At 40.0% G+C, this 24,076-nt stretch overlaps 1 protein-coding gene across 1 annotated transcript in view; it reads left to right on the top strand.

The window, feature by feature from the left end:
• The first annotated feature begins 6,666 nt into the window (after nucleotides 1-6,666).
• The window catches only part of LOC130156338 (mucin-5B), a 44,010-nt gene continuing 26,600 nt past the window's right edge, over nucleotides 6,667-24,076 (top strand). Inside the window, exons 1-15 of the mRNA XM_056354740.1 lie at nucleotides 6,667-6,880; nucleotides 8,583-8,838; nucleotides 10,293-10,407; nucleotides 11,770-11,857; nucleotides 13,889-14,022; nucleotides 14,419-14,644; nucleotides 15,412-15,537; nucleotides 16,292-16,409; nucleotides 17,643-17,781; nucleotides 18,373-18,474; nucleotides 19,509-19,578; nucleotides 19,834-19,971; nucleotides 20,680-20,844; nucleotides 21,701-21,795; nucleotides 23,321-23,447. Coding sequence (XP_056210715.1) covers nucleotides 6,799-6,880; nucleotides 8,583-8,838; nucleotides 10,293-10,407; nucleotides 11,770-11,857; nucleotides 13,889-14,022; nucleotides 14,419-14,644; nucleotides 15,412-15,537; nucleotides 16,292-16,409; nucleotides 17,643-17,781; nucleotides 18,373-18,474; nucleotides 19,509-19,578; nucleotides 19,834-19,971; nucleotides 20,680-20,844; nucleotides 21,701-21,795; nucleotides 23,321-23,447 — 1,981 coding nt within the window. The 5' untranslated portion in view covers nucleotides 6,667-6,798. The remainder of the gene's footprint in view (nucleotides 6,881-8,582; nucleotides 8,839-10,292; nucleotides 10,408-11,769; nucleotides 11,858-13,888; nucleotides 14,023-14,418; nucleotides 14,645-15,411; nucleotides 15,538-16,291; nucleotides 16,410-17,642; nucleotides 17,782-18,372; nucleotides 18,475-19,508; nucleotides 19,579-19,833; nucleotides 19,972-20,679; nucleotides 20,845-21,700; nucleotides 21,796-23,320; nucleotides 23,448-24,076) is intronic.

Genomic DNA, 24,076 nt, shown 5'->3' on the forward strand with positions numbered 1-24,076 from the left:
AAAGCTACATGCAAACCAAGAAGAACCCTCCCCAAAATGATACAAGGTAGGGATTTCTGATCTAATAACTACCTTGTTTAGTGATATAGCTACATAGTGTAACATTATCATTTTGTGCTGTATAAGAGGAAGGGTAAGATGAAATTTTCAGTAATTTACTGTTAGACTGTACTTTGTTAAACCACACTTCACTGAACTAAGCACATGCAACTCTGCACACAAGCCCCAGTGAAAGGACTTCAGCAAAGGCAAAGCCCTAAGTAAATAATCATGTAGTTACTGTGCTTGTTATGCACTGTTTAAGCTTGTGTAGCAAAGCAAGTAGATACTGGGAAAAGAGGCACAAATAGACTTACAAACTGTAAGACCATAGAAAAGAAAACTCTTGTGAACTTTAGGTCCCACAAAAACCTGAACTACATTTAAATAGCTGTAACACTGATAGAAAATTTCTGAGATTTCATCTCCCACCAGAAGCTTTGAGGGGTAGGAGTGTTTTAAGGCAGAACAAATTCTTCAAGGTATGCAGCCCTCTTCCTAGGCCAAATTTCCTAAATTAACTCAAATCTTTTCAGACTACCTCAAATAACTGTGATCTTAACTGGCAACCTCCCAGACTAACTTCCAACCAGGCTACACAAGCCATATTCCCATCACTAATGTAGAAAATCCTGTAAATTCTTTTTCAGCATCATCCTTTTAAAATCTGGTATGTTCAACCTGGACTTCCTTTAATGTTCCTGTTTTTCAGCATTCATATGTAAAATGCTTGAAATCCTTTCACAAACTAGTCTCTAGAACAGTGAAAACCACTGCTGTAATTTTTTTCCTTATTCCAAGGCTTTGAAAAAACTCATAAAACATAGTGTTACTATAAAAAATACATAATGTATTTCTTATATTGCTTCGGAGCAACAACTTCCATATCAGAACATCTTTCTGTTGCAGAGTGGTGTAAAGACAGAAGACACTTTATGTCAGCTTTTGCTATGCTTTTGGCTAAGCTCCTTTCTACCATCTGCCAAAGAAATGGTTCTCCCAACTGCCATTGAGCTTCCCCAGTTCCAGGAAATCACAGATCTTCCAGTGATAAGCAGTTACTCTTACAAAGAGTAGCTTGTAAGAATCATTCTGTACATTTGCTTCTGGTCATGTTATATGGTACATTTGACAGGTGAAAACTTTCTTGTTTACTTTGAGGGCTAAAACCAAGGACTGGTCCTGAGAGCCTAATTCAGTTAGTCACACAAATGCTAATCTTCACCCAGAGAAGAAGCTACTCCATTGATCTCAGTCTGACTTAATGATAAGAGAAGCACCACAGATTTTCAAGTCGTGCAAAAATTAGCATGTATGTGGGGAGCAAGGTGGAAAAGAATCCTCAGATAGAAAGTGAAGCAACATACGTACATCTGCCCTATTTGGCAGAAATGAAGTAGAGAGAAAGTAGGGCAGACCTGGGGTTGGGAAGGAGCACCTTTCTTCAGGCAGCTCTCTTAAGCAGTTACAAAAGGCCACAGGAACCGTGGTCGAAGAATGTGTCTTTACACAATGCCTGTGACCTGACACAGCAGCGAAATGTCAATAGCCTGTCCCTTTGGACTAGTGTAGCTGAGCACTTCTTGCACTTCGTTTGCAGCATCTATGAGAGCTGTAAGCTCATTCTTCTCCTTAAAAATGCATGGAGCCTAAGCTAAACACAGCACACTAGGGGCAGCTAGATACTGGGTGGCTAATTCTAACTTTCTCAATGTGCTAAGCAGAAGCCTGGGGAACGACTGGTCCCATTTGTCTTGGTTTTCCTTCCTCTGGATAGTCATTTGAATTTAGAAGAAAATTGGAATTCAGCCATCTACAATACTGCTTTGGTTTTAGTGACTACAATGTTCAAGGCAAGGCAAGCTCTGAACTTGGGTGACATATAAGAGTTAGCTGCTTACTGCAAAAAATCGTGGTTCATTTCAGAATGATCACAGTCTCATGAGTGCAGTAGAAATGCTCTGACAGAATTCTAGATCAAGTCCTTAACAAGGACATAGTCTAAGTCCAATTTAGGAAAAAAAACCAGACCAAGGTTGCTTAGCTTCTCACCTCAACCAGTTCTCTGCCCCATCTCTCTACATTTCTTTTGGTTTTCAGTAACTTTCAGTCATGGTGGAGATCATTACTGGGTATGTAATTTCATGTAATATCAGGGTTATACACACTTCAGTATTAAGTATGCAGTGACTTCTTCTGAATTGTTTTGGCATCCGTGGAATAATAAATTGCTTTTAAAAAATATCATAGAGTCTGCTCTGGCCTGAAACTCATAAAGCTCTAATTATTAAAGTAGAATGTTCATATCCATCCCCATGTGGAGCCCTGGATTCCCTTTGTTCTGCTACTCCATATTTTTCACCAGGAAAGTTGTTTAAAGAAAACTCTTTCAAGTAGAAAAAGCTGAAGGGCTCAACCTCCTGATGAAATGATTTTCTATGCAGGGAGTCTTTCTTACGTGAGGAAGTGCCAATAGGTCAATGAGACCTGTGTGCACAAAGACCAATCAGCCGTGTCATCATTACTCCTTGTATGTGGATTTTGAAAGATCTACATCGTCTTAAAAAAAAAAAAAAAAAAGGGAGGGGGCGAGGAAAGAGCAGTTGAACTGATTCCTTGTGAAGAGGAGTGACTAATGCCCTTGATTAGTTCAGGAAAAGTCAAGGAATCCTATGGCAAGATGAGAGGTTAAGGAGCTTTGTGTTCATTCTAGGGCAACATGTAAGAAAACACCAAACCTTCTCCTATCCAAATTAAAATACTGAAGGCATTCTTCATGTATTTTAATCAACAATTAATGACAGAGATCCATTCCCTGCTTTTCCTCTGCCTATTACAGATCACCTTATGCTTACTGCCAGCCATTTCAAACTGTGTGGTGGATGCAGACCTGATGGATCCAATAAATCTTTGTGAATTTCCTAAATTCTATGGGATTATACCAAGGATAAAAATATAATACATGTTGTTCTTGAATTCTTCTAGCAATTTACAATGTGCAAATTAGTGCTGTAAAATATTTTGCCAAGTTAACTTCAGATGTTTTTATCATGTGTATTATCGGCACAAGAAGGCTTGATACCAAATCCAAATTAATCTTTTTTCCTAGCTAACTTTACCTTGTTAATGAAGTGCACATCATTTCTCTAGAGTTGTTACCTGGCAGTGCTTGTAAAACACTATTTTATAGTGGATTCACATTTGAAGAAGCAGTACCAGCTTTGCCTGAAATGAACTGGAATATTGGAGGATTTCCAAGCTGAACCCCACCTGTGCTTGCCCTGACCCAGGATGGTGTGCTACAAAAGTGTTGGTAGACTTCATGTTTTACAGTATGATTGGGATCATCTTCTGACAGAAGAGTACAAATGCAACTGCCAAGCTTCAGTGCAGTGGCTAGCTATGAATGCCGTTAAAAAACCAGGTGCCCCCAGTCTGAGTGCCTCTTTACCAAGTTTGTATCAAAAAATATGAGATGTGAGTCACGGTATTACATTAGCTTTGTGACAGTTTATCTCCAGTGAGTCAGTGGTGATAAAGAAGCCGAGTTAATATTTACCTATTGTATTTACTAAAATCACATACCCTTTAATGGCAAATGATCCATGAAATGGGCTGTAAAGGGGCCAAGAGGAATTGTTCTTTTTGCTAGTACAGCTGCAGCAGAGAGAAGGCCTCTTATGCTGCAGGGCCCAATAAAGGGAAGAGTTATTAATCCCAGTATGTCGCTGCAGGGGGAATAGTTATAACCTGTGTGCCTGCAATAGCAATGATTCAGTGGTAAGTGATCAACATATTCAGGAGCTCCCTGTCAAGTCTGACTTTCCTTCTGAAAAGCTACCCTGTACTTCTGAAAACCTCAGTGTTGCCACACTTGAATATAAAAACTTCATTTGAATGCAAATAACCTTCCCCTGACAGTAGCCTTGAAATCATTGCAGGGGATTGAGGCATCCAGTGATTTCTAAGGAGTGTAGCCAGCACTCTGTGGAGAAACCAGAAATAGCTCTGGTTAGTCACTGACAGGAACTCTGCTCCCTGAGAAATGGCAAAGGAATGGCAAAAATGACAGAGCAGACAAGCAGAGGTAAGAAAATGGCTATGTACAGAGCAAGAGGGCTGGGTTTCCTGTTTCTCTGAGTAGCAAGAGATGTGCTTTTGCTTTTCTCGGGGGAGGATCCCAGAGGACTGATATTACTTTCTTTGCGGAGTGGAGCATAAATGGATGGTGGTTCAATGAATTATTTGCTTTATTCTGTCTGTTCCTTGAACACAGTTTTAACATGTGCTGTTCATGCTCTTCCCAGGCCTTTAAATGCTAAGTGGGGCTTGCAGGGCAAAATCATGCCTTGGCTCATCCCTCCTGCCCACCTCACCATGCCCCTGAACCATCCCACACGCAGAAGACAAATGGGTGGGAGTAGCAGTGGTCAGCCTCACCACGTCTTTGTCATCTAAGGATTACTGCAACCTGAAGGGTATCTTTGGCAAGTAGTTCATGTGTGGTTCCTACTGGTTTTGTGCTGTCTGCTAGGAATAAAATTATTTTTTTCTAGGGTCAGGAATCATGCTTCTAGAATCCTGGTTTTTGTGTTGTCATACCAATATGAATGAAATAGGTGTCTTGAGTGGCTGGGTGGGAATGGGAAAGGAAGATGACCATGGTTAAAATAAATTGACTATCTCAGCAGAGTTCTGCATTTGGATGCTAGCTTTTATTTGGGAAAGTTAATAGGTTTCAGCTTTCTATCTTTAGCCTTAACTAAGTTTGCTTTGTCAGTGTCTGTGGTCTACTGACCTACGTGCTTTTTCTCCTGGGCTTCACAGCGCTTCCCCACACCTGCCATTAACACTGTTCTGTGGCCTGAACAAGAACTCAATCTGAAAGTTATTATGGAAATCCGCTAAATTTGAGTGTTACTATTGCACTGTATTCAATTTCAGATCATCCTACAATGTCATATTCTCATGGTTCGGTTTATCTGCTAGATACTCTGCTGGTTTACTTTGTAACTATTTCGATGGAGAGCAGCAGAGAAGATGTGTCGTGATTGAAAGGAAAAGCAGCAGAAACCTATTACTTCCATCACTGGTGCCATAAAGTCTGTTGGTTCTGTATTCCAGCCAAAATGGCAGGGCTTCAAGAACAGACTTTACCTTCCAGTTGTGCCCTGTCTCAAGTGCGACTGACAATAGAATTAATGGGACACGGACAGTGGGAAAGGGGTAACATGAACTCATGTTTCATATACCGCACAATGCTCTTGCCCGCTAGTGCAGGATTTTCTTAAGAGTGACAGCAGCAGCAAATCTTCATCTGGCAGACATTTGCACCTGCAATTCTTTAAGCCGCTTAGCAAGTGGCTCCTAACTGTGCAGGAGGACAGCTGAAAGAAGCAGTGGGTCAGCTTTAGGACACTTTGTAAGCGTCAGGAAGCTTGGTAAAGCAGTGAGCAAGATGCAGTTCTCAAGGACCAGCTTATTGTCTGCCAACCAGACAAAATGGCATGTGTGTGCCTCGGTGAGTGCATGGACACGCTCAGCCTGAAAAGTTGGAAAAAGGGCGAAACCTAAATCCAATTTAAACTGTGTTTGTGCCCATTTACTACAGGCAATCATTCTGGCATTAGTGTATTCCCAAAGAGGCCTAGAGCAGCTGACAATGTGGGAACGCCTGTTATCCATGTTTGATTTGCTGGGACTAGCTGAGAGGCTTGCTCTGTGTCAGAAGCAGTTCTCCCACAGCATGGGTAAGGTGAAGAAATGCTAGGCCAGCTTGTGCCAACAGAGCAAGTAAATCTCTAAAAGAGACCCTAAAATTACTGACGTCAATCACCTGTGACAGGATATCTAAGAATTGTCCTACAGTGGAATGTAGGACGTCACTGAGCCTGCTGAATTGTATGGGTATGTGATTGGGTATTGGAGCACTCTGATAGCACCAAGAGACCCTTTTACAGCAGCATAATTGAGGACGTGAAGGAATGAATTGTGTCTACCTTTTGGTGAGACTCGGGCACTGCTCCCTTATGCAGTTTGGAGAAAGCACCACCTTTGTGTGCATAAGGAACAAATTGACTTCCCATGTCTGACTGGTGCAATTAAATCCCATTTGTACAATAGAGGTAAGAAGTTTGCACTTTGTAGACTAATGCCATTCCTCATCTGTTGAAGCAGTAAAGCTCTGGTGGTTTTTGTAAGATATTTTGGATACACTTCTTAAAGGACATTGCCCTGCTGCCTAAAGTTTTTGCTCTATATAGACCATATATTATGCCTGACCTTACAATATTTTTTGCTCTAACTTTGAGAAGTCACCATCAAGCTAGCAGAGTCAACGAACACTTTTTCTTGAGCTGGGGGACACTGCTGATGTGCAAGCCAGATGAAAGCTCTAAAAGAGGGCAATGATTGCATGTTACTAATCAGATGTTATGAAAAAGAAAACTATTGTTGCCAAAGAAAAAGCAACACTGTAGGTGTTGGGGGCTGGGGGACCTGTATTAAAGAAAGGAAATAAGAAAGCACTGTCTCTGCAGAAAGGAAGAGAACTAGATACCTGTCTAATCTGAAAGACAGAAGGTTGCTGGGTGCTAAACACGAACCACCAAAAGAAAACTGAATGAAGCTCCACCTTTCGGGGACCCTGCCATCGGTGTTTTGTTCTCACGCCAAATTCCTGGACTATAAAAATCTGCCTATAAGCCAAGAAAAAAACACTCCCCTGGAAGGATTTTCAAGTTACCGCTTCATGGCAAGATGGAAATAAAAAAGTGGAGGTCATTTTGGATCTTCTGCCTAATTTGGAGTTGTTGTAAGGGCAAAGAACCTGTTCAGATAGGTAAGAAAAGAAAGTATCTTAATTCTCAAATTATTTGCTTAAATGTTGCTCTCCATAGGTGACAAATAGAATTGTCAAATGAAAATATGTAACATATTCATGTAAGAGCTGTAGACGTACCAGATACTGTTTAACATTGTACAGTTTCATTCTTAATGTAATGATTTAAGTATGTTACTTTTTTTCTTTCACTACTAGGTAGTTTATCAACTGTTTGATGTCCTAAGTGTCTAATCTTGAAAGAGGATACTCTCTGGATACAGTTTGCATCATTAAAAAAAAAAAAAAGCGACATCCTTTTCAACACATTTCACATGCAGTCTCTATAGAAGTATGTTACTGTAGTGCCTGCTAGGCTTGACTGCCCAGTGTGAAATACTGCATTAGGAGTAATCACGGTCTTTGTGGTCTGCTGCACTGTTACCTCCTGGTTTAGTTTTGAATGTCTTAATCTTCTCCCAGTCGCTTAATACATTAACAATGAATGTGACAGTTATTGCTGTCTTAGTAATTCTAGTAACTCAACTTCCAAGAATCACCAAACTTTCTAGTTTCCCCTCATTATTGTGTACAAAAGTGCTAGATCACCATAATCCACTTTAGTGCTGCAAACACCTAAAGCAAATTTTTGAAGAGTCACTTTAAAAAGCTGTTTCTGTAAGGACTTCTTGGCACTCGAGTTTGTGTTGCCCATTTCTAACATCAAGTTCTGAATTTTTCAGTGTTCCCTTGCTGGTTATTAGGTAAGAATATTTTAATAATATTTTAGAGTTCACTGGGTACATTAATGACTGGTTTTTATTTGATCTGTGGTGGATGTTACTATATTGATTTTCCTAAACAGGCTACATAAACAACATAAAGAAATTTGCCCTTTTTCATTTGTCAGTCTTTCAGATGGGCCTGGAAGAAATGCTAAAAGCATTTTGTAGCAAGCTTATTTAATTCAAGGTGATTCATACTGGCTTTGTGCAGCTTAGTGGTGTGAACACTACTTTCTGAAGTGATGTCTTCTATGCACTTGAAGTACGTGTCAATACCTTCAGCAGAGGTACAGCTCAGAGGTCTAAGGCATGAGTTCTGGTTGAGATGAGAAACTAGCTCTGAGCTGACTGTTGCAGCTGGTGGCAGCCTTAACTGCTGAGATCAGCAGCTGCCATTTTGCTGAAGAGTCACACCACCTGTGGTATCTCCTGGAAGGGACTCCGTTCAAGGCTTTGGACCAAACTCTTGCCTGTGTTAAGAAGCAGGAATACAAAAGCAGAAATGAGATTTAGGCAGGCAGGATGGGATCCCCCTCACTTTACTTTAGATATCTACAGTGTAAAGGTATCTAAAGTATACATGCCAATGGGTGCCATTCTACATGGGCACCCCTCAGCAACCTTTATAGACAATGGAGAGAAACATGCAGTCTTAGAGCATGTTCTTCCTAGGCAGGTATGTAAGGTGGGGAAGCTGAACCTCTTCTGCTTCTCACTGTTAACTTCAAAGGAGCCTGGGCTCATCTTCTTATGTTGGAGGTATCTCTGGCATGGACTTCAAAAGTTCAGTGTGATGAAACTCCTTCTCACAAACTAGTATTTTCCAGGGGTTAACATTTTTGCCTTTGAAAATCTATCCTTTAATGTCTTTCAACAAAAAAAGAGAACCTCATGTGGGATGAATTTCTAAGCTCCCCTCCTATGACTTCTTTCTTTAGTCCAGGTCTCTACTGTCAGTAGGAGTGAGTGTGCTACCTGGGGCAATTTCCACTTTCATACATTTGACCATGTTAAGTTCAATTTTCCTGGAACCTGCACATATGTCTTCGCTTCACACTGCAATGACAGCTACCAGGACTTTAACATCCAGATCAGACGCAGTGACAAGAATAACTTCTTGGTCTACTTCACTGTCATCATTGATGGAGTGATCTTGGAGGTGAAGGAGACAGGCATCACAGTGAATGGGAACAAGTAAGTAAAGACCATACTGTTGTTTTGTTGTGCAGCAGGTTTTTTACTATATATTAGCAACAGGTGTCTGTCTAGGAAGCGGTCCTACGCTGCAGAGGTGCAAATGGCTGTGTGTGATACGTTTGTAGCACTTTGAACAGGCTATTGCAAAAGGTCCGCTCCATTGTGGTGGAAGAGACAAGAAGCATGTAAACTACATCTCCTAGGGATCCACATCAACATGATAAGCAAAAAGCAATATGTATGTTATAAAAACAAAATGTGTAAGTTTCCTTAATGTTGCTTTGATTTGGGAGGGAGGGGTGAAGGGAAGGACATAACATCAACACTTCGTTTATAGAAAATTCTGTAGAAACTTTGTATCTTTTTTCTCATAACATGATTTCTGTGGTAGTGACCCTACTGTTGTATGTTGCTGTTCAGGAAAAGATGATCCTTTCAGAAAAAGTTTTCCCTTTCCAGATAATTAGTCTAGAAAATTGCCTTGCTTTTCAGATCACAGCTTGCCTTGTGATCTTCTTACACAAAAGACAGAAGTTTCAGAAGTCAAAATCCGTACCTTTAATTCCAATGTGAAATGGACCAGAAAGCAAACTGCAAGCAGAAGGGTAAAACTACTCCATAAATAAAAAGTCATATTCAACAGTAGCTGAAAGTCGCACACAATTTTAAGGGCAGCCCTCATGAGAAGTGCAGTGACCTGCTCCCAGCATATAGGTACCAAGGGCCAAGGCAAGCTTTGACTCTAGGAAAAACCCTCATGATCTTGTTGGACAGAAAACTGTAATCATATGGGCTATCTTATCTTGACAGCTTTCTAGAAATGACCAAATATAGAATAGCATCACTCAGTTGTAATTATAGTAGCAAAGCCTAGGTGTATCTTTTAAATCAAAGGGGCAAGAAATCTCCTTTTAGCCATTTTCTGATTTTCTAAGTTTTTCAGGCTCTGGGAAAATGAACAGTAATTGTCTTGGTGAGATTAAAAAAGTTGTGTAGGTCTGAGTCACATCAGTACATGAGTGACAGAACAGAGCTCTTTTCACACCTTTGTGAATCCCAAATGTCAGAGAAAGCCTGGAGGGATAATAAGAACCTGCAGCATCCTCATGTGGAGGGCCATTTTCCCAGTATTGTGATCTTCTTATAACCTTTAAGGTTAGGTCCTCAGGATATAAAAACAAGCAGAGCTGCATTAGTATCAGCTGAGTGGCTGCAGTATTGACACACTCATGACCAAAATAAATTGTTGATTAAGGTTGGTAAAAAGTCACAGTGGACAAGGTGATCATGCATAAATTAAATGCATTGTGTGGATGAAGGCTGACTTTGAAAAGAGTATCTCCATGGCTTATTTAGCTCCTTTTGGCTCTAGTTTTTCTTCCTGTATCTCTGAGAGAATTTCATCAGTCTTTTCTTTCAATGCAATCTGTTTTGTTCCCTCCAATTTCCAGGATCCCCATGCCTTTCAGCTTGAAGAGCATCCTGATTGAGGACACCTGCACTTACTTCCAAGTCACTTCCAAGCTGGGCCTGACACTCAAGTGGAACTGGGCTGACACTCTCCTAGTATGAACAGCCAGTTAGTTGTTTTTCTCTTGGTGAACCTCATCAGTGATGAAAAGCAGAGTTGGACGCAGGCACTGTGTTGATATAAGAGACTGGGGAGGGGAGGTATCACTGTATCCATAAGCTGGTAGGGACATACCAAACTAGGTAGTAGTTTCATGGGGCAGGGGCATAGAGTCACAACCCCCAGGCCTTCCCAACTCATTTTATGTGACAAAAGGTGTCCCTGTTAACCCTGGAGATAGCACCCCTGTAATTACCTGCTTCCTCCATGGGGTGCTGGCAGCAGCACAGCTAGTCCATCCAGCTCTGACTTGTTAATTACCCTCTTGTCTTGATGTACATTTTGTGTGGGAAACTAATATCCTGTGGCCAGTTCAGACAATGGCCTCTCTCATTCCAAAGCCTTGCGATGTGGGACTTCCCCTCTCTGTGTCCACCCCAAAATAATCCTCTTCTGCAACACTGTATTTGCACTAATGGGTGTGAACAGTTAACCTCCACAGTTAGGACTGAGATATTAGATAAAAGAAAGTTGCACGTTCAGAGAGACAGGGAGAGGGTAGATGGTGAATAGAGAAAAAATAATCAGGAAGCAATCAAGTAGTATTCAAATTCTGATTTAATGAAGTATTTCCTTCCCCCCTTCCCCTCTACTAATTAGTACCTGAAGTATTACAAGCATCCCCTGTAGAGTGGATACACTTTTAGGGTGACACACTTGTAGGAAAAGCACTGCCTATTTTTGGTGCTACCTCCAAGTACTACCTCCAGTACTACCCTCCAAGCATGAGGGAGTGATTAGGTGCAGTAGTTTTGTCTAGCAAGGCAATAATGTTCTAACCTGGCTTTTTATTCCCCCAAGTATGGGCAGAATAGGTTACACTGGACAGACCCACCCCTAGAAAATCTATGAAGTGTCCCATTTAGCCTATGGACTAGAAAAAGCTTTAGATGTGGTTAAAAAATGACCAGAAGCTGCTTCTTCACAGCATCGAGCTTCACAGCAGTTACCTCACCTGCCCAGAGTGAAGCTGTGGTACCTTGCAAGAGGTACCACATGCCTATATACCACTATCTCTATACTGGGAGACACTGGTCCAAGGACTTCTCCAGTGTTCAGCACGCTTCATTTAGCTCCTTAGTAGCTAGGAATGACAATTGCTAGAGGATTATCTTCCTATTTAAATTCAACCTGTCTGCAGTTAAGTTTTATGGCAGGTTTGTAACAGAAGACTGCTACAAATGAATAACAAGCATTTCTGCTATGGTGCTTTTCTATTGTGAATCGCTTTGTAACATGTGCTGCTGATGTGGGGAAACCTTTAAGCTCTGGGCTTTCTCTTTCCTTTTGTTTTGTAGCTGGACCTCGAAGAAACATATAAAGAGAAAATATGTGGTCTGTGTGGGAACTATGATGGCAGTGAGAAGAATGATTTGATTTTGGATGGTAGGCCATGATTACAGCATATTCCACATAGAACAGAACTCTTAATATGTGACACAAAACTTGGTATCTGTTTCCTCAAAGCAGAGTTTCAGATTTCCTGACAGGCACTCTGAAATACATGAGCATTTCCATATACAGGAGATGTATTTTAAGAAGTTCTGGGGTGATTTGGATTTCTCTGCCATTTGCAAACTTGCAAGTCTCAAACTTCTTTGACCCAAATTAATTGCCTGGCTATCACGCAGCAACATCGCCTGGTTTCCCACTGATAGTAGCAACCTTTCAGGAACTTGTAGTCTCAAATCAGGCACAAGTACGATTTGTGTCCTTCCATTTTCACCATTTTATAGTTGGGTATCAAATGTGGTTATGTTTGCCTCTGTAATGAAATGAAAGCACCATCACTAAGCCAGAGAGATTTCACTGAGCATCTTTGCAGAAACCGTGGTGCCATCCACTGATACCTTCAGATATTGCACTGAACTGGAAAGAGGCCAACACAGCAGAGCTGAGGCTACAGTCCTGCAGCAGGTAGAATGAGTGGAAAGAAACCTGCATGCTGAGATAATAGCTGCAGGACTGAAGCCAAAGTTACGTCACCCCTTCATATAATACCTGGGCTTCTTAAGTCACCAGAAAACTATTGTCGTCTACCTCACCTATTCAGAAAGAATCCTGAGATTTGATTAAAAAATACCACTTGTAGCAATAGATTTGGCATTCATTTTCGTATTTCATATTAAGCTTTTTGAATGCATCTTAGTCATGTTTCTGCCCGTTACTTCACAAGCGCAACAGGCAAAAACTAAAGCTTGCTGATTTTTTCTGAAGAAAGTTAGCTACTGAGAAGCATTGCTCTAAGAAAAACAGGCTCTCCTTTTATGCATCTGGTTCAAGTTATCATCTGGATAACAAGTTTCCACACCCAGGGGTCAGGTGGCCTCCTATATCCCTCCTCTCTGCTGTGAACGCATCCTTCTCCCTGGGCTGAGCAGGCAGCAGTCGATCTGCCTGCCCAGCTTAATATCCACTGGGCATAAAGGTCCAAATTCTTTCAGACTCTTTTCTCTTAAGGAAAAAAAATTATCAGGAAGAAAAATCTCATTTCTGCATGAAGCAGCTCATTTTAAGATTTTATTCTTTATATTCTTTAATGTCAATTGAGATCTTTGACAAATCACATAGCTCCAAGAGCTCAGGGCTTTAGAAAGACTTCTATTTCCAGAAAAGTTAGTGGTAAAACACCTGGAAATAACATTTTTGTGGAAGTAATTCTCTCAGACCTGCATTTAGTTAAGGGACTGAACCATTATAAGAGAACAGACCTGGTCACCTGGTCACAAATCTGTCTATAAAACCTTTTTTTTTTTTAAAAAAAAAAAAAAAGAGAGAGAGAGAGAGAATGGCAATTTATGCATACTCTCCATAAAAATGTGTAAATTTCAAACTTTGTTGCAAAAATTTCTTGCATCCAGGATCAAGTCTCTGGTAATGCTTTGGGAAAATGCACCCCTTTACGTAGTGTAATAGTTAACATACATGTATTTTGTGCCTGTCTTCCTCTTGCTCCCTCTTCCTATCCTTTGTTGCCTGTAAAAAGTAATAGACTTCCAGATGAATACAAACGCACTGCATCTAATGCTGTGCTAAATTTACGTTTTGATAGAAGGCAAACTAAAATGTACAATAATTACACAAGTGAATGCAAAACTGTAAGTTCAAATACACCCACAATGAACAGAAGTCTTTGGAAGTGATCAGGTGCAATAAGAAAGGTCAAGAGTCTCATGTGAACATAAATGCCCAGGCTGACAGCAGATCCTGATACAAATGTGCTGGATTCCTGGCTGTAGCTCAACAGAAGTTATATCAGGCTGTCATTCACTATAATAATGGATGCTGTACTTAAATTTGGGTGTTTGGTGAAGAGCATACTGTCTTAGAGCCCAAAGATTAAGTGCATCTTTATAACTCACTACCTGATCTACAGAATTGCAGGCAGTTACTCAGATGCCTCTGGGGATTTTACAGGGTATAAAATGCATCCAAGGCAATTTGGGAACTTCCACAAAGTAGAAGATCCATCAGAAAAGTGTGCAGATGTGAGTCCAGATGACCACACTGGAAGACATCCTAGAAGGGAAGACCATAGATGCAGTAAATATGTAAGTATGTGTGGCTGAGAAGTATAAACCCTCCTGAACTGCAGCCCTGGAAAAACTGTGTTGAAACAAACGTTAATTATAGAACATGCACCATACTGAATTTTTCAGGAGCCTACCCATGAATCTGACCAACATGTTGATCTTATAACTGAAATATCTCTTTACAGTATAAAAGAAATAGATACTGGGAAAATGCACATTTGAATGACAGCTTCCAGTCCAAGAAAAAGGACCCCATGACATAAAGTTAGACTGGATAATCTCCAAAAGTCCCTTCCAATCTGAATTATCCTGTGACTCTGGCATCACACCATCAAAAATTGCGTTGCACATCCATAAACCTGAAAGCTGGTAAAATTTCAAGCGTTGCTTTTCTTTCCCTTTTCTCATTTACAGAAAACAAAATGCAAGAAACTTATGTCCCGTTTTGGAAACTGCCCCAAAGTGGTTGCATTTGATGACTATGTAGAGACCTGCACTGAGGATATGTGCCACTGTGTAGTTAATTCTTCTCACTCTGATTTGGTTTCCAGCTGCATATGCAGCACTTTAAACCAGTACTCTCGAGACTGTGTCCTCAGGAAGGGAGACCCTGGGGAATGGAGAACCAAAGAACTTTGCTGTAAGTAACTGCTGCTCTGGAGATTTCTTTCAGGTTAGACATATACACATGTATTCTGATCCCAGCAGAGCAAAGCCGGGAGCTCTGCTAACTACTGTGAACCAATCTGTAGAAGTACTTTGACAGAAACATTGTTAATAGAAAAGCTTCTGCAAATTTAACTTGATTTTGCTCCTTAAATTAGAAATATATCTTAATATTGTCCCCCTCCTCCTTATGGCTAAGTTCTCTCCAGTTCTTTTTTTGATTTACCAGGCACAGTTAACTCATAAAGAGCCTAGACTGAGAAGTCTAATGAGTTTGTCCTTACTGTATCCTGTGCTTTCATACTTGGTAGTTGCAGCTACAGAGCAGGAAATCACTAAATCCAGGGGGAAGGCTACAGGTAGTTCTCCCAAACTGCTGGTGTGCATTGGGATAGGAAATTAATACCAGAATGACTGATGCTTCAGGCAAAAATAAACTATTATGACTCCAAAAATGATTCTGTTGTCCTTTGCTTGTATCATGACTTCCGCCAACCTTGAGCTAGTAAAATAATGTGAAATAATTTATATTTCCCAGCAGTACTGTTTTCTCCAAACATGAAGTAAAAGTGCCCATTAAAAGTTCCTTTAGAGATTAAACAAACATGACACATCTGGATAGAAAGTTTTGCAAACAAGATATGGGGGAAAGGCGGAAGAAGGAGTTGGGTAGTGATACAATTACTTGAGAGCTCTTATAAATACATCATTAACATACCCTGTTTTCATTTGGTCTTACAGATCAGGAATGCCCAAACAACATGGAGTACATGGAATGTGGAAACTCCTGTGCTGACACGTGTGCTGACCCAGAAAGGAGCAGGATCTGTAAAGCCCCGTGTACAGATGGCTGTTTCTGTCCTCCTGGTAAGGCAGTTCACTTCTTCCGATGGGTCACACACAGAGAGAGGTTGGCCCCTTTCAGTTAGTGGCATTTTTTTTTCTTTAACATTTTATACTAACACCAATGAATAAACTGTTTCTTCTAGCATAATTTAACAACTTTCTTGAAAGAACCGGATCTCTAAAGATTCAAGATCCTGACACTGGAGGAAGGGAGAGAAAAGATTTCTAAGGACTAGAAAGAAAAAAATGGTACAGATGTGGAAAAAGGAGAGGTTTTCATTAGACAGTAAGAATGTAGGTGATGTCTGGTGAGGTGCCTCCCTGTTAATAGGCTAGATTTTGCTGGAGGTTAAGTTACACAGAAGGTCACATATGCATAAATGCATTGCCAGGTATGTACACATGTAAATTTGCACATGAAGTAGAAGCTAAGATGCAGGTCTGATTCCTGTTAGATTCACTATGAGAAAAGGATGGAAACTGGCTCACATGCTTGCAATCTGGCACTTGATGATCCTGCTCACAGTGACAAATTTCAGTAACATGCAGTGATACTCTTTGGGGTTTACATTGCTTTCATTTCAGCTTAGTATAAAATGTTTCCCATCCGTTACCACCTGAAAGAGCCTGGTGCGGTGTTTTCCTTAGAACACATCCCATTCATTTACAGAAATGCTGAATACTCACTCCAGAGTTGTTTTGTTATGTGTGTCTTCCTTGATAGTGTTGCCTAGACTCACCAAAGGAATATTAACTAGACAATGTGTCTGAACAGGAACTATCCTTGATGACCTCGGTGGCAAAAAATGCGTCCCCAGAGACAGCTGCCCCTGTATGTTTCAAGGCAAAGTCTACTCATCTGGAGAGACTTACTTCACTCCCTGCCAGAACTGGTAATGTTGTAAATTGCACTGTGATTGCACTAACAAGGCAGAGGCATTTATTTCAGAGTGTTGATGAGCTGCATCCTGTTCTTTTCTCCTTTTTTTTTTTTTTTCCTATTCCTAATATTTGTCTTAAATAATAATGCAAAGCCTGAGTCTGAATTTCAACAGTACATGAAAATTTGGAAATTCTCAGCCTCACACAGTTGCCACCCTCGACTGGAACTGCAAAAACTGAGCTCAAGGTTTCAGAATGCAGAAAAATGAGACTCCTCGCTATTTAGTTCAGAGGCATTGGCCACTAAAGTGAGGCAAGGAGTCATGTTAATGAGTTACATTTCCAACCATTAGATCTACAAGAGCTGTTTCAAAGTCCTGATCCTTGAGAACGATTTGATACAGAAAAAACCCTGTAGCTTGAACCCATCTCCACTCTGCACTAGTGAAAGGTGATAAGACCTCAGGTATATTATTCTCAAAACAATTTTATTTCTTACTCTGATACCCATCTAGCGAATGAACAGTTGTATGTGTTATTTGGGCTCCCATGAGACAGCTTCGTTTCTTCACCATAGGCTTAACCTTTACTATAGGGAGTAATGAAATATGCCGTTGTACATGGTGGGATAGGCCAGATGTTCAGCAAACCCCTTTGGATTGAATATTTCCTGCATTTTGAGGAAATAGTCATAAAAAACTGCAATTTTGAGGAACTGAACTTGATGAGTAGTGGGTGGGTCCCATATATTCACATCCTCACTCTTCCCAAACCCTGAGCTGAATGTTGCTGGGTTGTTCCCCTCCTGTGGGCACAGCTCTAAGAATTGTAACTGCTCATTATTTCAGGTCCTTCACAGTTAGTTGCTGAAATATTGCATCAGGAACTTGCTGAATAGTTGCATCAGTAGCATGAAATGTTGCAAGATCCTGCTTAAAGAGGTTCATTCCTTCTTTCTTTAAAAACTCAAGTAAACAATTTATAGGCCCTGAAAAACATTTCTTGCCTGGCCAAGTCGGTGTCTTTCTGAAGGAGCTAGGCCGAAGCCTAGTGCAGTTAACTCTCTCATTGAGAAGCATTCAACCTTCACACTTCAAGGGTTTAATATAAAGTCTTAATTCCACAGGGATTTAATAAGCAGCCAAATGAAAAGCTAAAAAGACAAAAAGGGTGTCATCTGTGCAGATGTTTTGAAGTTTTAAACCTATGTTTTTTCTGACTGCTCCTTTTTGGGTTTTGTACAGTACTTGCAAAGGAGGCCACTGGAGCTGTATCTCTCTGCCCTGTTCTGGAACTTGCAATATAGATGGAGGATTCCATATAACAACATTTGATAACAAGAGATTCAATTTTCATGGCAACTGCCATTATGTCTTAGCTAAGGTATGAAGAATCTCCCATTTCACTCCTAAATCTCTTGAGTAGCATGAGGCATTAAACTGTACTGGAGCTTTCTATGACTTAATTAAATGGCACCAATCCAGCAAAGCACTTCAACACATGCTCAGTCTTAAACCTCATAAATTTTCCCATTTGCAATGGATTGCAAGTCAATTGCTTGATGCTTAGCATCGAAGTTTTGCAGCGTCGTCATGGTTTTATAACTTTTTTAAAAAAATGATTTAATTTTCTTAATGGATGTATTAGCCAAGATTAAAGCATTTCTCCTGAAGCTTTTTTCATGTATGACTGTCAAAAGGAAGTGGATGAGCAAAAGTTCCTACAAAAAGATTGAATTCCACATGACTGTCTGCAAATACACAGTGCACACAGGTTGATAGCAAGGAAACAGAGTGTAGCAGTAAATGTCACTGATTTTGGCAATGAAATGAAGCAGTCTGCAATCAGAGATTAAATGCCCCAGTTCTTTCATTATTCCATGGTAGCCTTTCAGAGACTCCTTTTTTCTCTTCTAGCTCCTTTCCTGCAATATGCTAACAATGCCTGCACATCCCCTTTCTCATGTCTTTTCAGAATACTGATGACACATTTGTAGTGATTGGAGAGATCATCCAGTGTGGGACATCAAAGACAATAACTTGCTTAAAGAATGTATTAGTCACACTAGGAAGAACTGTAAGTAACTTGCTTTAATTAGTTACACATAATATGTCGCTTTTATTTAGGTTCAAGGTGCAATTTCTGTAGCACTGTGGACTCATTTTGGTCTCTTGCTGTTGCGAGACTGCAAGATTAATACCAGCAGATGATGCCGTGCTTGTGTTTATTGGTTTTGTTCTGGCAGAGTCACTTCCTTTCCAGTTATTTTTGATTCTGGCTTTTCCATTTTCTTTAGAGGTAGATGGATAAAAATTATCCTTGTCAGCTTTCCCACTCTTTTCCATTACTTCAAACATTTTAATTTCGTTCTTTTTTAAAGATGAAGTTTTCTACAAGAAAAGATCCCCTTCTTTTCACAGCAGTTCTGAGTCTTGTAGTTTTTCCTAATGCATCGAGTGAAGTAGAATTTTCCAAATGAAGGCCAAAGGCCCCTCCCACTGAAGATTATGCCATGATTTAAAACTAATTCAGTGGAAGCTGAGTTAGGGCTGGTATTTATGCACTCTTAATGTTACACAGATTCATTCTGTTCACCTGGTATTTAACTGGTGCAGTCCTAACCTTGTTAGGAGATCAAACATACTAACCTCCCTCTACAGTTAACAGAGGAAGATGGGGATTTCCAAAGGACATTAGCCCACCTAAGGTATGAGCTGTTCTGGAGGGGCCTGTCTCCATCCATTAACTAGTGAGGCAGTTTGCATCAGACAGCTCTCGTTTTGGGTATGTTACATTTTCAGTGAGAGGGATCTAAACCTACACATAATATCTCACATGCAGTTCTCAAAAAGAAAACCTCTAGGTGTGTGAGAACACTCAATCAGCGCTGTTGCTTATGGAGAGGGCTTTATATTTTTTGTTACGGCCTAGAGATTTGCTCTGCATTACTGTATGGCATCAAGACACCGAGTTACATTGACCCTAGAGGTGATCATGTTTTGAAGACACTACTTCGTAATGCTTAATGAAGCTTGTCAGGTTGCTGTCATCTGTATCATGCCATATGCATTCACTACTGTGGGCTTTTTCTTTTTATTTTTTCCCGGCAGACTATAAAAATATGTTCCTGTGGAAATATTTACATGAACAATTTCATTGTGAAACTGCCAGTAAGCAAAGGTAAATATCCTTCTTCACATCTTCCCCAGACTAACCTACACCTATTTAAAGAGGGATTCCAGCTCCTTTCTCTGAAAAAAACCCTCGATCCTACTCGTTGTTAGGTCATTTGCCTTAGGTGGATACTAGGTCTGGGACTGCCTGGGAATTCCTGTGTTATACTGGATGCACTGATAGATGGAAGTTCCTGTTTACTCAGCTTCATAAAGATTTGCAAGTGCGTGCACCTCTTTCTTTTCTTTTTTCCCTCTTTAGATGGTGTCACCATCTTCAGACCCTCTACTTTTTTCATCAAAATCTTGAGCTCAACTGGAGTACGGATTCGAGTGCAAATGAAACCTGTAATGCAGCTCTCCATAACAGTTGATCATTCTTACCAGAATCGCACATCTGGTAGGGGACACAATGCTCTTTCAGTTTGCTCTTAAACTGAGTTATAGCTGATTGTCTATCACTTAGAGTGAGCAAATAATTTGATTTTATATTGAATTTGGTATGTTAGAACCCCTGGTTAAATCTATAACCTTCCTGAAACAAAGTATTGGCTAAACTCTTCAATTTGCTGAAGAAAATTAGATAATCTCTGTGATGTTTAGTGTGTGCAGGTCCTTTAGACTATCTGTAAAAGCAGGCCTTCATCAGAAATTTGCAAGATGCAGACCATGCTCTTGGTTTTGCCTCCAATCTCCTGTTTACATCATGTAAGCTTTTTTTTTTTGCTTCTGTTTCCTATCTGTTTAATGGGATTATATCCTGTCTCTCCAACCCACATTGTTTTGCTTTTGCAGTTTCCTTTGTGTATAAGCCTTTGGGAAAGGCACTCCTCTGCCTGCCAGTGTTTACTGAAGCACATTTAAGCAGCTTCCAATCTCTGTGCTATTACTAAGTGCTACTGTAATGCAGAAAAATAGTAATTACATTTTAAACACAGGGTCCTGTCTGATGTGTGGGAACATCAGGAAGTCTCTGAAGGAAAAACTTCTCTCAGATGAGGTCCATTATAGACCTAAGAATATTCATCTAGAAGCCATTTCTTTTTCCACTGATGTAGTGATTTCTTCTTTCCTTCTGCCTTATTTTTTTTCTTGCAACCCACACAAGGTCTTTGTGGCAATTTCAATAACATCCATACTGATGACTTCAGAACAGTCACTGGAGCTGTGGAAGATTCAGCTTCTGCTTTTGGTAACTCATGGAAAACCAGAGCCAGCTGTTATGATGTTGAGGACAGCTTTGAAGATCCTTGTTCAAACAGTGTGGATAGAGGTAGCAGGCTTTTCATTCCTGGGTTATCAGTACTAAATAATTTTCACATGACAGATAACCAAAAAAGCTTTAGAAATCTCATAAACATCAAAAGCTGCTGCCTTTGAGGGTGTTACTAGAAAGAACACATTGGGTTTTGCAGGTCTGTAAGGTGACAGCTTTGCTTTTAAACAAAAGGACTGCAGTGCTGGTGAAAGAGTCAGCAACTTCACTGATGACTTGAAAAGCACACACAGCATCAGTGAGAACAATTTAGGTTTAAGGCAGAGTGTACTTTTTTGTTAATATTTGGGCAAGGTTTTCATCCAATCTAGGTTGTTGTAGCTGTGCTGAAGTCAAAAGGACTGTGTTATCAACAGTACTGACTTCAGCAAGCGTTGTACTGTACTAGGTGCCCTGTCTAGTTTCTCACTTTGACTGGGTCTGGGTATATATAGGATTCAGACTGTACTCTCCTAGGTATGGCCACATCTAATTAAAGCTGCAGCTTATAGCCATACAGCTCACTGATGAATACATGCTTGAAGTGATTGCTTGACTGTTAAGAATTGCCTGACTCTAAAGAATTAGGGAAGTTAGATGGAGAACAATGAAAATGGGGAGGTTTTACAGGTGTTCTACAAATACAGCCACAGTAATAGTGTTATTACTTGGAAGGTGAAACCTTTAGGGAGATGGCTGGTCACCCATCCAACTACGCTTGTCACCTTGATTTGTTGATGCCCCATATTTATTTCCAGCATTATCTGAACACTTCAGGACATTCTAGGTCTGTGTGATACCTGATAAGAATATTGATTCAGATAGTAAATGTGGTTTAAGTGACTATGGACAACTATATTTTTTCCCACTTCAGAAAAATTTGCCCAGCATTGGTGTGCTCTTCTGTCTAATACAAGCAGTGTGTTTGCTGCCTGCCATTCTGTTGTAGACCCTTCTGTGTACATCAAGGTAAGGCACTGGTCTAAATGGGTGCTTTAGTGTAGTCCAGATACTGATCCACCATGAAGATACCCTGGCCTACAGGGGTGAAATAAATTACAGTAATGCCTGTTTGTAAAGAAGTTCACTGATACCCATGAGAAAAATAACAAAATGAGAATTTATGCAAGATATGATGGGCCTTTTTGGCTACAGGCCTGAAAGTACTGACTGCCGTCACTGACAGTTCTGTTGCATGATCCAGAAGCAAAGTAAGAAAAAACAGGTTTACTGTTTTTGAAATCCGTTCACTCTTTGAAAACCCAAATCATAGTTTCTGTGTGGAATTGACATGAGAGCTTTTTCAGCCCCATGGATTTCCTCTGCCTTGGTTTAAAATTCATGTCTAGGGGGAGAATAAATACTATATTTACATAATATCTTTCCCATTTATTACTGTAGAATCATGTTAGTCTCCTTGTATTTAGAATGCAAGAAGCCGTCCATAAGTACTGTTGATGTAGAGCTGTATAATGCTGTTGAGAAAGTTGGCTAAACTCAAGAGTTGCCACATTTATATGAATAATAAAGAAGTTTCTGCAAAACCACAGAAAAATCATGTAGGAGGCGTGGGTGATACAACTTACTGAGAAAATACCTGACCCTGAAATTTTGCCTAAAATTAATAAGTCTTCAGGCACCTTTAAAAATATGGCTTATGCTTTACCTCTCCCAAATTTCCCTCAGAAAGTATTTCTCCTTGAGAATTAACATTAAAAATAAATAAAACAGGAATTTGCAATTTTCAGTTAAGGAAAAGTAATAACCAATTTCTTATGGATTTGTCTGTTACCTCTGTTGATTTCTTCAGATTTTAAACCATGATTCATGGAAGCATTTTCCATGACATCAGTAATGGCAGGATAAGTCACCATCTGTGCAGTATGACTGTACTGGTTTTGAGTGACTAGCTGTATCTGCGTTTTTCTGTCCAGCCACCCAATTAAAAGAACTTGAGCTTTAATTCCCTTTGATAGTTACCTAACTAGTTCTTTAGATGCCATTACATATAACTCCGTATTAAACCATCTTCTATTATGCACTTGTCATTTAACTGGGTATCTTATATCTACACGCCCGGTAGGTACACAAGTGCCAGTCATCACTGTGCAATATTTTCAGTTCTTTATATTTTCAGATGACATATTTTGACATGTCCTAGTTTATACATCCTCATGGGAGGCTGCTATAGACATTTCTTAGTGCTTTAATGAACTATAGGTGCTCTTACCATTCTTACTATTCATCTACTCACGAGTGTTAGACATAACGTCATTGCAGTTGTCTGATTGTAACTGATTTCCTATTTCTCAGGTTTGCATACTATTTCATTAGCATACATTTTCTCTTAGAGATATTACAAATTAAGTTTCATTGGTAATAATACCTTTTTAAAGTATATTGGTTGACTACTTTTTTATTGCTATGTGATTCTCTGTTTCTTCTGTGAGCTGGACATAACAAATCAATACCCATATGCCTTTCTGTTCCCTAGAAATGTATGTATGACACCTGTAATACAGAGAAGAGTGAAGTTGCACTGTGTAGTGTGCTCTCTACTTACTCCAGAGACTGTGCTGCAGCAGGCATGACCCTGAAGGGCTGGAGGCAGGGCGTCTGTGGTATGCATCCTAACATACCTTGGGTAGGGCTATGGGGGAACAGCTTCAAGAGAGGCCACTCTCTGGCAGTCAATATCTTCTGTGCTTAGTCACCAAGTTTTGAAAAATACAATAAGCATATATTCTGTAAAAAACTTCTTCCTGCCAAAATCAGTTCATGTCTACTTCATGCTCTTATGATGCATGTTCCTTGTATAAAATATTAGGTTAATTCAATACTTAGAGAAGCAAAAGAGTATAAGGTGTATTAATCAAATCACAATGAGGAGCTGCAATTCGGTTAGTTTTGAACACATGGGCATCCCCATATATTTTAATTCTGATACCCTTTCTGCAGTTCATCTCAACGCTCTTGTCTCAGACATTGCCCATACGAATGGTATCACTCTCATTAACTGCATTTTTCCGTGTTGTAGTAAAATAGTAAAGTTTTTAATAAACATAATTTAGTGATATGTGAGAATGAGAAACTGTTTAAAGGCATATTCAGCTCAGGACTATCTAACAAATGAATGAAAGTTTCTTGGACCTTGTCACTAAATCATGGGTTTCGAGTCCACATATGTATAGATTTTTCTTTGGCACTGACGGAATTTATTATGAGATGGTATCAGAGCTGAGAATAAAAT

Source organism: Falco biarmicus, chromosome 10, assembly GCF_023638135.1.
Source record: "Falco biarmicus isolate bFalBia1 chromosome 10, bFalBia1.pri, whole genome shotgun sequence".
NCBI lineage: Eukaryota > Metazoa > Chordata > Aves > Falconiformes > Falconidae > Falco > Falco biarmicus.